The sequence below is a fragment of the Muscardinus avellanarius genome (genome assembly GCF_963383645.1).
Source record: "Muscardinus avellanarius genome assembly, chromosome: 10".
In the NCBI taxonomy this organism is placed as follows: Eukaryota; Metazoa; Chordata; class Mammalia; order Rodentia; family Gliridae; genus Muscardinus; species Muscardinus avellanarius.
This window is the reverse complement of record NC_137796.1, coordinates 110,189,865-110,202,403: the sequence shown is the minus strand read 5'-3', so window position 1 is coordinate 110,202,403 and position 12,539 is coordinate 110,189,865. Positions and strand designations below refer to the sequence as shown.

Sequence of the window (12,539 nt, the reverse complement as noted above, 5' to 3'; positions counted from 1 at the left end):
CCTTAAATATGCACAAACTGAGGACAAAAACTATCAAAGACCATGGGGGTTGCATAAAACAGACTTGGGGGCAGCCTAGAGGGGCCCCTATGGCCCAAGATGGGACAATCTCAATATCAAAAACAAAAGAGCTGGCCAGCCGTGGTGCCGCACACTTGTAATCCCAGTACTTGGGAGGCTGAGATAGACGGATCACAGGTTCGCGGCCAGCCTTGGCTACTTAGTGAGGCCCTCCACAATTTAGTGAGACCACCTGTTAAAGATTAAAGAATAAAAAATAGGGTTGGGGGGTAGTTTTGAGGAAGAATTTCCCTGGGTTCAATCCTTAGTACCACAAAAAAAGAAAGAAGAGAGAAAGAGAGAGAGAAAGAGAGGAAGGAAGGAAGGAAGGGAGGGAAAAGAAGGAAGAAAGAAGCCGGTTGTGATGGCACAAGTTGTAATCCCCGCGTTTGGGAGGCTGAAACAGGAGGATCACACAGGTTCGAAGCAGCCTCAGCTACTTAGTGAGGCTCTCAGCAACTTAGTGAGATCCTGTTTCCAAATAAAGTATAAAATAGGTCTGGGAGTATAGCCTAGGGGTAGAAAAGCCCCTGGGTTTCACCCCCAGTACCACAAAAAAAACACACAAAAAAATACACTACACAAGGTAAAACCCAAGAGTCCATCTGGATTCTTAAAGAAAGCAACTGGTTACCTTTGAAGGTTAGGAACCAAGCCAGTCTGAAAACCAGTATATAAAAGAATGAAGCCAAGGAAATATAAACCTCCAAACACACACATGTCCGTGGCCCTAAGGCTTCTCTGCGGCTGGACAAGGAGTGTGCATAACAGTGTTGTAAGAATGGGAAGGAGCTAGAGACAGGTATGGTCGTTTTGTCTGTTGCTGCTAAGAAAATTATCCCCACTTTCAACAACACTGGCTAGTGAATCTATTCTCTACTGAGTTAGGATGTGCCAAGTGCTTCTCTAAGCGTGCAACATATACTTAGCACTTAATCCTCGCAAAAGTTCTATGAAGTGGTAATAGTATTTCTAATACAGTCGTTGTTGGGTTTAAATACTGGCTCCACCACTTCACGGCTCTTTCTGGCTGCGCAACCATCACAAGCGAGTGAACCTCACTGTGCTTCAGCTCCCTTACCTATCAAGTGGAGATAGTAAGGTTTTACCTCCAGCCTTTTCATAATACAGTCAGTCCCTCAGGTGCACATTTGTGTAGCTGATGATCAGTGTCGCCTTGCCCTTCCAGGCTATACACTCCACGGGGGCAGGGCCACGGCTCTACCTCCACAGCCTTGTCCAGGCCTCCCAAGTGGTGGGAACTCATTCAATATTTAGTGAATAAACAAACGGGTTTCTAGAAGAATAACCACTCTAGTTCAAACCTCAGCCAGTCTCCCCAGGGTCGCAAAGCTAGGGATTTTCCCATCATCTCTCAGCGAGCAAGGGCTGTATCATCATAAGCACCTCAAAGCTCCGGGGACCTGAAGCAACCCAAGGGCAATATTGCCCGAGCTCCCCGGGGTTTTCCATAAAGAAGCTGCCAAGCCCTCCAACTACAGTCTAACCAGGACAAGCTATCAGTGTTTGCGATTTTGGACACTTGCCCTTCTTAATTCGAGAAGCTGACACAATCACAGTCCCTGGTGTGCGCTGGGTTTCAGCACCACATTGTACGAGAAGTGCCTCACACAGACACAGGAGAAAAGAAACAGCCTCGGTGCAGTACAAAATGTGACTTGCCTGGGTGGAGAGTGCTCCTGGTGACTGAGTGGTGGCTGCAACCCAGTCACTATGCTAATAGGTGCTCTGCTCCAATTTCCTCTGCTGATTCTCCCCGCCGCCCTCTGCCAAAAGGTTCTGCCGCTCCTGACACTGTAGTGCCTCTGTCCACGAGGCCGCTGGTCCAAGGGGCCACAGCTCGGAAACTGTGGAACTGAGAGTTGAATCCAAAAGCCGTGGAGACCAACCCCACGCACCTAGCCACCAACTCACACTGCCAACGGGTAAGCACGTCAGAAAAAGCTGACGAAGCTGATGTTCCTTATCTTGAACCCTGAACGCCAGTAACGATGATCTGGCAGGATCACAAAGGAGTTTTAAGGACTGGGTGAGAAAAAGTTTATTTTTAAACCCACGTCACTTGCTACCTCCACAATAACGTGAGATGTCTGCTATAACTGCACTGTGAGTTGTCTTCTATCCAAGATCATGCATGTCTGGGTGGTACATACAAAATGGTCCATCTTCCTGTCTCAGCTCAGAGAACTTTTCACAGTGGCATTCCAGGGCCCCCAGCGATTCCTCTGGCCTTTGCAGAGCATTTGTGAGGTCAAAACTACTTTTACTGTAACACTATTTTCCTTTTTCAGCGTTGACACACAGTCATGGTACAAAAGGTAGGAGTTAAAACTGCCAATGCCCAAAGGCCGCTCTGGGCGGAGGCACAAAACCCGCACTGGTCGCCGGGTGTGGTGGTACACGCTTGTAATCCCCGCGCTTGGGAGGCAGAGACAGGAGGATCGCGCAGGTTCGAAGCCAGCCGTGCGCGCTGGCTCAGGAGACCGTTTCCAAATAAAAATGTAAAAATAGGTCTGGGAGTGTAGCCCGGAGGTAGAATGGCTTCCAGGAACCCCAGTACCAAAAAAAAAAAAAAAAAAAAAAAACCCGCACTGGTCATCTCTGCATTTGTGACCACCGCACACCTGCAGGAGGGAAACGGCTTCAGTGGAGAACGTCCTTGATGAAGCCGTAAAGATTAATGTCTGTGCTAAATCTCAGCCTTGAGTACGTGTCTTTGTAATAGCCTGTGTAATAAACTGTGCGACAGGCCTACAGCCCAGGGTGCACACGCAAGGCCCACAGCTGTCGGGAGACACAGCGGGGGCTGCGAGCGCCAGCAGCAGCTCTGTTCACGGGACGCATGTGCACCAGACCTGCAGCCAAGCTGCGGTCACTCAGCCTCGGGGGCTGGAAGCCGGGCCTGAGAAACGCACGGAATGAGCCTGTCACTTCAAGAAGGGCAACTCACGGTATCTGTTGCTAAAGCCAAACTTTCAAATGAAAACTGGAATTTTAGAAAACTTTTATCAGCCACTGTGAAGGAGGAGTGCACCCAATATCTAAAGGCCTTCCAGATATCCCCATGTGGAACATCTGCATAACTCAAGAAACCAGGACGCTCCAAATGAATGATATAAAATCATACCTGGGAGCCGGGCGTGGTGGCGCACGCTTGCAATCCCAGTTCTTGTGAGGCTGAGACAGGAGGATCACGTAGGTTTAAAGCCAGCCTCAGCTACTTAGGCCCTCCGCAACTTAGACCCTGTTTCCAAATAAAATATAAAATAGGTCTGGGAGTATAGCTGGGAGGTAGAAAGCACCCGTACCACAAAAAAAAAAAAAAAAAAAAAAAAAAAAAAAAAATCATACCTGGAGAGAAGATCCATTCAAGAATCCAGTGGGGCTGGGCGTGGTGGCGCACACTTGCAATCCCACTACTTGGGAGGCTGAGACAGGAAGATCACAGGTTTAAGGCCAGCCTCAGCTACTTAGTGAAGACCTCAGCAACCTAGTAAGACCCTGTTTCAAAACAATAAATTTAAAAGAGCTGTGGGTGTAGCTGAGAAGTAGAATACCCCTGGTTTCAATCTCTAGTGCCCCCTCAAAAAGAAAGTACCTCTGGTTGGGTGCTAGTGCAGCAGCAAAGAACCCTAAACTTTCCAACCACACACCTGTGTAAAGTCAGGTTTTCTATACAGCCTTCAACAGTCAGTTAAGGAAATCCAGTGATGCACTGGACAGTTAGAGTGGCACAGTTCCATTCTGTATATTTTACAATTTTTAAAAGTCCATTTTTGAATAATACAAACATTAAACAGACTGGTAAAAATGTAAAGTGCCATCTCTCCTCTCACCACATTTCTTTCTGCTTTCAAAATCATGATTATTTTTTTAAAAATAATTACTTTTATTAAAATGTTTACAGTAACATGCAGTGGGTACTATAGGCTTACTATTATTTTGAAATGAATTAAGGAACTACGTGTGTGTGTGTGTGTGTGTGTGTGTGTGTGTGTGTGTGTATGTGTGGTACTGGGGGTAGAACCCAGAGGCTTTCTACCTCCGGGCTATACTCCCAGACCTATTTTATACTTTACTTGGAAACAGGGTCTCACTAAGTAGCTGAGGCTGGCTTCGAATCTGTGCCATCCTCCTGTCTCAGCCTCCCAAGAGCAGGGTTGACAAGTTGTGCACCACCACGCCCGGCTGGAACTACTTATTTAAATGTCTGAGTTTGTTTCAGTTTCTAATTTGGTCAGCATCAATAGATATCTAAATGAAAGCTTCTTAGTGTCCCCACTATTTTCAGGAGTGTGAAGGAGTCCCCGAGACCAACAAGTTTTTCTGAGACCTGCGCTGGGGCCAGGACTCACCCCGCTCTCAAAGCTCCCCAGCCTGGCTCCCCGCCTCCTGCGCCTGGACTGCTTCTATGGCTATCACTGCAGGGGCCGGCTGTGTTCCTGCCTGCTCCCAGAAAGGGAGCCTCCCCACTTCTCTGTGGAGAGGACGCTGGGCACTTTTTACCAGTACGATGCTGGCAAATGCTGAAGAAACACAATAAAAACCTGACTTCCAAGATCAAGCACATTTTATACAGTACAGTTTCTTTTCGCCTCGGGTCGGGCTGGCGCAGCGGGCCTCAGCAGACTGAGGACGAGGTCGCTGCCTGTCTAGGGGATGCCTCCCGGCCCGTCTCCCTCAGCCCGTGCAGGCCTGGCCGTCGCCAAAGCGAGGCTTCCTCTGGCGTGGCTCGGTTCCTTCTCTTTGCTCTTAGCAACATCTGAGACCAGCCAGTGTAGAATTCACATGCCAGCCCCTTCCTGCTTCCAAACCTTGCGTCCCTTTATCAGATTCCCTCCAGGGATGCTAGACGCCGTGGGAAGAGGGCTTTATGTGTCTCCTGTGCAAAGTACAAATGTGGCCAGGCGCAGACGGTGGACACGGTCTCCGGCCGGTTCTCTGTTGTAGGACTTCAGCAGTCCTACGACCACAGGAGGCTGGGCCTGCAGACCCTGGGTGAGAATGGCCATACATCACGATATCAAATCCAACAGACACACTGACGCTGAGATCACTACCCAGAGAGGAATGCAGGCGCACGCTGGCTCGCACACATTCAAGCACTCATCCATGGAAAAATCAATTCTTTTTGGCAAGATTATTATTCCACAATAAAGTGGGCAGGGGACAGGTCCCTCAGGCAGTCACAATTACTATCTGACCTAGGCTGGTGAGTCGACAAGAACCCTAACACGTCTTTCCTTTCTCTATTTGCTTGTAATTTTCCCCTTTTTTTTATAATTCTACCTGAATATTTTCCTTCTCCGGCACCACACCTGCAGTTCAGCAAATCTTATCCTTAAGTGTCTTCACCAAGGCTAATCCTTTTCAAAACCTTGTCTTCAGTACTAACAGCGACGTGCGACTTGGTGAAAGCCGCGTGCCGTGCCCTCGAGCTTGTGAGAGCTATCACAGGCTTCCTGAACGTGGCCTCTGTGGCCGGTGTTGGCGCATCCCGGTTGTCAAGCCACATTTTCTGCTTCATCTTATCTCTGCCACTTGTTGCCCAAGAGGCTGTGTTTCAGCACTCACCAGGGACCGCTTTCAAGAATGCTGGTGAGCGCGGAAGTTCCAGGAGGGAAGGTGGAGTCAGCTGTGCGTGCCCAGGTTGGAAGGAGCCTCGGCGGGCGCGACGGAGGGAGCTTGGGAAGCACCTGAGCAGGGAGGGGCACCCAGAGCCAGCACCCGGGGAGGGCGCGTGGCTGTCAGGGGCAACAGGAGCCCAGGCCTCAGTGTGGGCAGCTGCTGGCCAAGGACCAAGCAGAGCCTCGGTCCCTGGCAGGGGCTATGCAGGAGCTCTTCTAGAAGCTACCCGGCAGGTGAGGCCTCAGTCACCGAGGTGGCCAGGAGATGGCAATTCATCTGCGGCTCTCCCCAAGGGCGCCTCGGCCCCAGCGCGGCCAGGGGAAAGTCTTTTTAGTCTCTACATCTAGCAACGTGACTGCTGCCAGACATTCCTTTCCACAAAGATGTAATCATTCGTGCTGACTCGGAGGGACTGAGCATCTTGGTTCTATCTCCCTAATATCTATGGGGGGAGGCGAAGACAGCTGGAAATGTTTTCGAAGTTTCACTTTCTGTCCCTGTGACTGAGACATCTAGGAAAGGAAAAATCAACAACTCTGAATACTTCTCCTCATCTTCCTGGTCACGGACCATGGCAGAAAAGAACGGCCAGGCCCCCATGGGCATCGGGGTCATCCCAAATGCTGGCCACCCTATCCAAGGTTTCTTTGCCTTTTCTTTCTTTTTTTCTTTCCTGAGGGATCGCTGGCAATTGAAACCAGTGGTGTTCTATCTCTGTGCTACACTCCCGTTCTAGCACTATTATATTTTTTATTTGGAAACAGGGTCTTGCTAAGTTGCTGAAGCCTCACTAAGTTGCTAAGGCTGGCTTTGAACCTGTGATCCTCCTGTCTCAGCCTCCCAAGTACTGGGATTACAGAAGTGCACTGCCATGCCGGGTTCTAAGATTTCACACACGCACGCGCACACACACACTCCAGTCCCTCTTCCTGCTTGGCTTTCTCTTCAGAACCAAACATAAAACAAATGCTGTAGCTGCGTGTTTACTGCTGGATTCCCCTATTGACTCTATTTTGGAATTCCCCTATTGGGAAGACAATTATTAATTGAAAATTCCTACTCCGTACTATGAGGGCAGGAATTTTTGTCTATTTTAATATTGCTGTATCCCCAGAACTGTGCCTAGAACAGAAGAAAGGAACTGATGAGTGAGTGAATGAATGAATGAATGAATGAACGAACTAGTGCACAAGCCAGAGGCTCCAGGCTGTCTCACCTTCTGCAGCCGGATCCTGCACTCTCCACTCACATCCCTGGAATCTCCACCACCACGTCAAAGACATCGCAACTCCCCCTGACTCCACCATCTCCGGGTCAGTTCTAGAAAGCTAAAAAGCCATGTCCCATGCAGACCCCCGAGCCCCTCCCGCCAGTACTAAGTCCCGCGTGGAGGACCTAACGCCACTCGCACCTGCCCACCTCTGTGCGGCCGCGGTCACTTTTGTTCAGGTCACCACTCTACCTGGGATGGGCTCAGACAGCTCCAGGTCCATTCCAGATTCCTTTCCGGGCCGCACTCCCTTGAACTGAAAGAGTGAGCTTTCTAAAGCTGCAGATCAGAGGCGCACGCTTGGAATCCCAGAACCTGGGATGAGCCAGGAGGATCCGGGTTCACGGCCAGCCTCTGCTACTTAGTGAGGCCCTCTGCAACTCAGTGAGACCCAGTTTCAAAATAAAGAATAAAAAATAGGGCTGGGGTGTAACTTGGAGGTAGAATGCCCCTGGGTTCCATCCCCAGTTCTGCAAAAAAAAAAAAAGTAAAATAAAAATAAGTAAAACTTCAGATCGGATCGCTGAGGCCTTGTGCTTAAGTGATCTGACCACTGACACTGCTCAGGATCAAATCCAAAGCTCTTCTCATGCTCCTCCAGGCTTCCTCGTCCTGATGAGCTCTGTACAAGTGCCCAACCCCATCAAGAAACACAACTCCGAGCCTCTGCTCATGCTGTCGACTCCATACCCACTGCGCTTCTCCGCCCACCTGAAGAGCCACGGCTTCATCTCAGGCCCACGCACACGTGTCCCTCCCTACGCCATTCCCAACTCACGGACACTCCACATGACAAGACCAGTCACTGGGAACTCAGCAAGTCAAGAGATGCACAGGCCCATCTTCACGTGACAGGGCCAGGGCACAGCGGGAGCACTCGTGGACGAGAGAGGGAGGATGTGGGGGATGCTGGAACGCCCTGCCACAAAGCTCGTCCACGTAAATGAGCCGGGAGAGCTTCCCTTCCCACTGCCAGGCTAATGCTACAGTCCCATCCTACTCATGCTTCCTTCTCCAGAGTTCTCTGTTCGGTACTTTTTAACTCTTATCAGGAAAGGGCAAGAGAAAAAGGCTAATACCCGACATAATACGAAGAAGTATCAGCCACAGGCCCAAAGACAGAGTGCTGGGATGGGTCTCACACGTTGAGGTTAGCCATGTGTTGAAGGGAGCTTCTACAGACAAACGTGAGAGGCTACCCGTTCATGTTAACATCTTTGCCCATTAGGAGAGTTTCAAAAAAGTGGAGGAAGCTGTATAGACACATGCTGTTATTGGAATCCTGTCCACAGAGGTTTTTCAAAATGAGCTGAAAAAATCCAAAATCAGTCACAGGGAAACAGAGGAGGTAGTACTGGACTAAGAACCTAATGGTTTAGCTAAGGCATCTTTTCCTACCTTCATGAAGTACTAAAACTTTTCCTTTGTAAGTACAACGTACACACATTTAAAGGAAAAGCTAATTTTACAAGTTTACACTATTTGAGGTATTAAAACAAATCAGTAAACTCCTCCTTTATTTCCCTTTTTGGGGGTGGTGTCTTTGATTTATAAATTGAAAGTAAAAATCACCAAAGAATTAAGAAAAATAGGCATGGCCAAAGATTCAATGCCTTGGACATTTCCTAACACTTAATAATTACACCTGTTTTTATTTTTAAGTTCAAGTAATACACCATACAAAGTACAGCTTACAAAACTGCTGTCGTTGTCCTTTGACCCAACATACCTGATTATTACATATAATGCAGTGCAGTCCGGCACCACTGTCCGCTGCCAGCCCATAATCCCTGCCAACAGACCCTGTAACTCCCAGGTCCTAGAGATGCCACACCGTCAAGGAGGATTACACCCACGTCCCACTCCGCCGACACCGGCAGGCTCAGAGCAGGTGCGGCCCTCCGAATCAGAGACATTTGTTAGAGCAGAACCTTTCGAGTGGACTGCAGTGTCGTTTCTGACCTCATCGGCACAACATGTGAGGCCCTTGAGGTCAAGAATTCCCAGGTGAAAATATTTTATGACTACATCTACAAATTCTTAAGGATAAAGCACCCTTGCCAAGTAAATAACAAGTAAATGGCCTGGGGAGCTTAGACCCAACCCAGACAAGGCCCACTGGGTGTACAGCATTATTGCGAGGCCCACAACCTACCCGAGCCCAAGCTCAGCCACTTCGCTGTCTCTGATTTAAACTATTCTCCTCCGGAGGATTCCCTCTCCCGAGGCTTTTAACTGTGTAATTAGGCAGCGTGTGGGCACCACAAAGTACAATACAGCTTTACAAACGTTGGCTTTTAAAAATCAATGTTATTTTCTCTACATACTTGTAAAACAGATGTTGCCCTCAATCGGAAGATTTTTAGTAAAACCTAAGAACTGTCTGAAGGGGCAAGGAGGGGGTAAAACCGGGTAGACTGCTTGGAATGCTTGGTTGCGGTCCCACTGATTTATATCCCACTTCCCAGACCTCAGAAAATGTTGTCCTATATAAAAATAAAAAATAATAAAATAAGAAGCGGCCCAGTAAAGACGTCAGGAACAGCAGTTACAGAGCTGAAGACCAGAGATAGGGGCAAAAAGCCAAATACAAATCTGAGGGTGGGGAGGGAGGCAGGGGAACCCCTCGGGTGCCTTTTTCCCTTTCTTATTACCTGGCAGCTGGTGAAGTTCAATATTCTAAAATGCTGGGGTCTTTGTGGAAAGACAAGTACCAAATGAAAGGTGAAAGTCGAAAGCGCAAACTTTTTTTTTTATAAAAAAGACGTATGCAAAAGGCAGTGTACCCTGAGAGTATTAATTCCATCTACTTCTTGAGGGCCCCACACGGCAGAGCCAACTTCCTATTCCTACTTTTTTTTTTTTTTTTTTTTTTTTAATAAGTAAAACAAGGTCTGGGGAGGAAGGTTTTAGTCTTCACAGTTTGTTGAAAGAGGAACATCTGTATGGGCTTTAAGGGTGACAGATGAGACGCAAAGCATGCGCAGTGACATGCTAACGCTGACTGCTGAAGGGCCCTGACACCCTTACCTTCGCAGGACATGCCCCGAGGATTCATCCACGGGGACCGGTGGTGTGTGCAATTTCAAAGCTCTCCTTCCTTCGAAAGGCCTCGTCTGGGTCAGCACTGTGTTAGTGCACCTGTCTGCAGGGTGACTAGGTGTGAGATATTTGACTCACTGGACAAAAAGTCACACTGACCCAGAGATTCCCCCTGGTCAGGTATCCTGAGACAGTGACCTGCCTCCAGACACTGATGCTGGAAAAGGGGTTCAAGAATTATTGTTATTTAACAGAAACGGGATGGGTGAGAGAGTTAACGGGGCAAAGAAATGCACGTACCTTTCAACTGGTCGGCCACCACGCTGTGGCCGAGGCGTTCAGTAACTTTCCCGTCTTCCATTTCGTACCGATCATCTAAGTATTTTGCAGTGGCCTCAGAAACGTGTACTTTGCCGGCTACTCCCAGCTGCTCCATGAGATTAGCCAAATTCACATCGTTGGACCACACGTCAAATTTAAACCTCCTCATGCCCAAGATGCCGCACAGGACGGTCCCTGTGTGAACCCCGACGCGCATGTTCACCATCTCCTTCTTCTCCTGGCAGAACTGCTCGATGGCTTTGATCATGCCTAGGCCCATTTCAATGCAGCAGTAGGCATGGTCTGCCCGGGGCTCGGGACACCCTGCCACGCAGTAGTAACAGTCTCCCAGGGTGCTGATCTTCTCACAGCGGGTCTCCTCACACAGCCTGTCAAAGCGGCCAAAGAGGTCGTTGAGGAGCCCCACCAGGGCGTGCGCAGACTTGTTGGCGCTCATCTTGGTGAAGCCCACAATATCTGCAAACAGAATGCTGACCTCTTCGATCTGCTGCATCTTGAAGGGGCGGAATGCTATGGGAGCTTTCTGGATGGAGAACTTCTTCTTCCTGTTCTTGGGGCTGGAGGTGGCGTGCCGCTTAACGGAATTCTCACTCTCCTCGTCCCCCTGTTTCATGAGATCATCCGCGATGATTCTTGGCATCACGGAATGAATCATCCTCTCTTTGAGGGCTTTTTCCACTTCCAGATCTTTCCCGTGCATGATGGACTGTCCCACCTTGAGGAAAGTGCTCCTGGACCTCACCTGGGACATGACGAAGAGGTGGATCCCGATGGCGTGGATGCAGAGGTGAAGCAGGGCCCGGCTCAGCAGCTCCCAGTGCAGGGCCCGGGCTCCGGGGGAAGGGAAGCAGTCTTCATCTCGGAAATGATAGCCGAACGTCTCAAAGAGGACGGAGTAGGCCACCCCCAAAAACAAGCTCAGGTACAGAGGTAAATGCATGACGGTGTAGAGTAAAAAGAGCACTTCGATGCACATGGAAAAGCTCCCCACCTGAGACAGGCAAGCGTCTGCCGGCTGGGCTGCCGGCGGCGTGTGATTGAAGCTGTCGACGACGCGGCGGCGTCCGGAGAGGGGCGTCACGACCTGGAACTGCGCAGCCAGGGTCAGGGCGAACACCAGCAGGGTGAGGGCCAGCGAGGTCCACGCGTAATGCCGGGTGTACAGCTTGGTGAAGGTAAACAGAAAGAAGCCCACGCACGCCACCAGGAAGCACAGGGCGGGGGCCACCATGACCATCAGTCTGGACCGCATGTGGACCGCGAAGTAGATGCTCCAGAGCAGGCAGGCGAAGCCCGCGTAGAAGAGCGCGTACCGGAACCGGCGCTGGGTCTGCGGGAAGCAGCGCTCCAGGCAGGCCTCCTCCAGGTTCACCGAGTCGAAGCGGGGGTCCCACCAGCGGCCGGAGGCCCTCTCGAACAGCTGCGGCAGCTTCCTCTGCCGGCGCAGGCGGCCCGCGCCGACCCCGCGCCGGGGCGGGCCCCCCGAGTCCCCCGAGCTGCTGCAGCTGGACGAGATGCTGTACTTGCCGTGCTTGGGGTGGCTGCCGGAGGACAGCTGCTTGGGGTTGATCTTGACCCGCACGCTGCTGCTGTCCCCGCTCGAGTCGCAGCTCACCTCGGTACTGTGGTGATGCAGCAGCTGCTGGTGGGGCGAGGAGGCCATGTTGCGGCCGCGGGGCCGCGGGGCGACCTGCGGCAGAGCGGGCAGTCCGCGCGGCCCCCGCCCCGCGCCCCGGCCGGCCCGGCGCCTGCGGCCGGCGGAGGGGCTCAGAGCCCGGGCGCTCGGGGCGGCAGCCGCCCGGCCGGCGCGCGGCGCCTCATCCCGCGGGAACGCCCGCCCCGGGCAGCCGCGCCGCGCCCGCCGCCTCAGGTCGGAACCGCCGCCGCCGCCATTCGGCCCTCCCCTCGCTGTCACCGCCTCGCGCCCGCCGCAGCGCGCACGCGCGGCCCGCGCACGCCGCCGCCGCCGCCGCCGCCCGGGCACGCGCAGCCGGGCACGCGCAGGCCGCCGCGGAGCGCGCGCGGCGTGGCTGGGGGCGGGGCGCCGAGGCTCCGCCCCCGCTCGGCCCCGCCCGCCCACCCGGCGCCCGGCCCGCGCCCACCGAGCCGCCCCACGTGCGGCGCCTTCTGGAGGCCTCGAAGTTTAATCCACAGGCTTGGCCTAAAGGGAGGAGCC

At 51.7% G+C, this 12,539-nt stretch overlaps 1 protein-coding gene across 1 annotated transcript in view; it reads right to left on the bottom strand.

The window, feature by feature from the left end:
• The window catches only part of ADCY9 (adenylate cyclase 9), a gene marked incomplete at both ends in the record, with an annotated part of 122,639 nt that extends 110,613 nt beyond the window's left edge, over nucleotides 1–12,026 (bottom strand). The window contains one exon of the mRNA XM_080703970.1: nucleotides 10,322–12,026. Within this exon, the coding sequence (XP_080560096.1) occupies nucleotides 10,322–12,026 (1,705 nt within the window). The remainder of the gene's footprint in view (nucleotides 1–10,321) is intronic.
• Nucleotides 12,027–12,539: the final 513 nt, after the last annotated feature.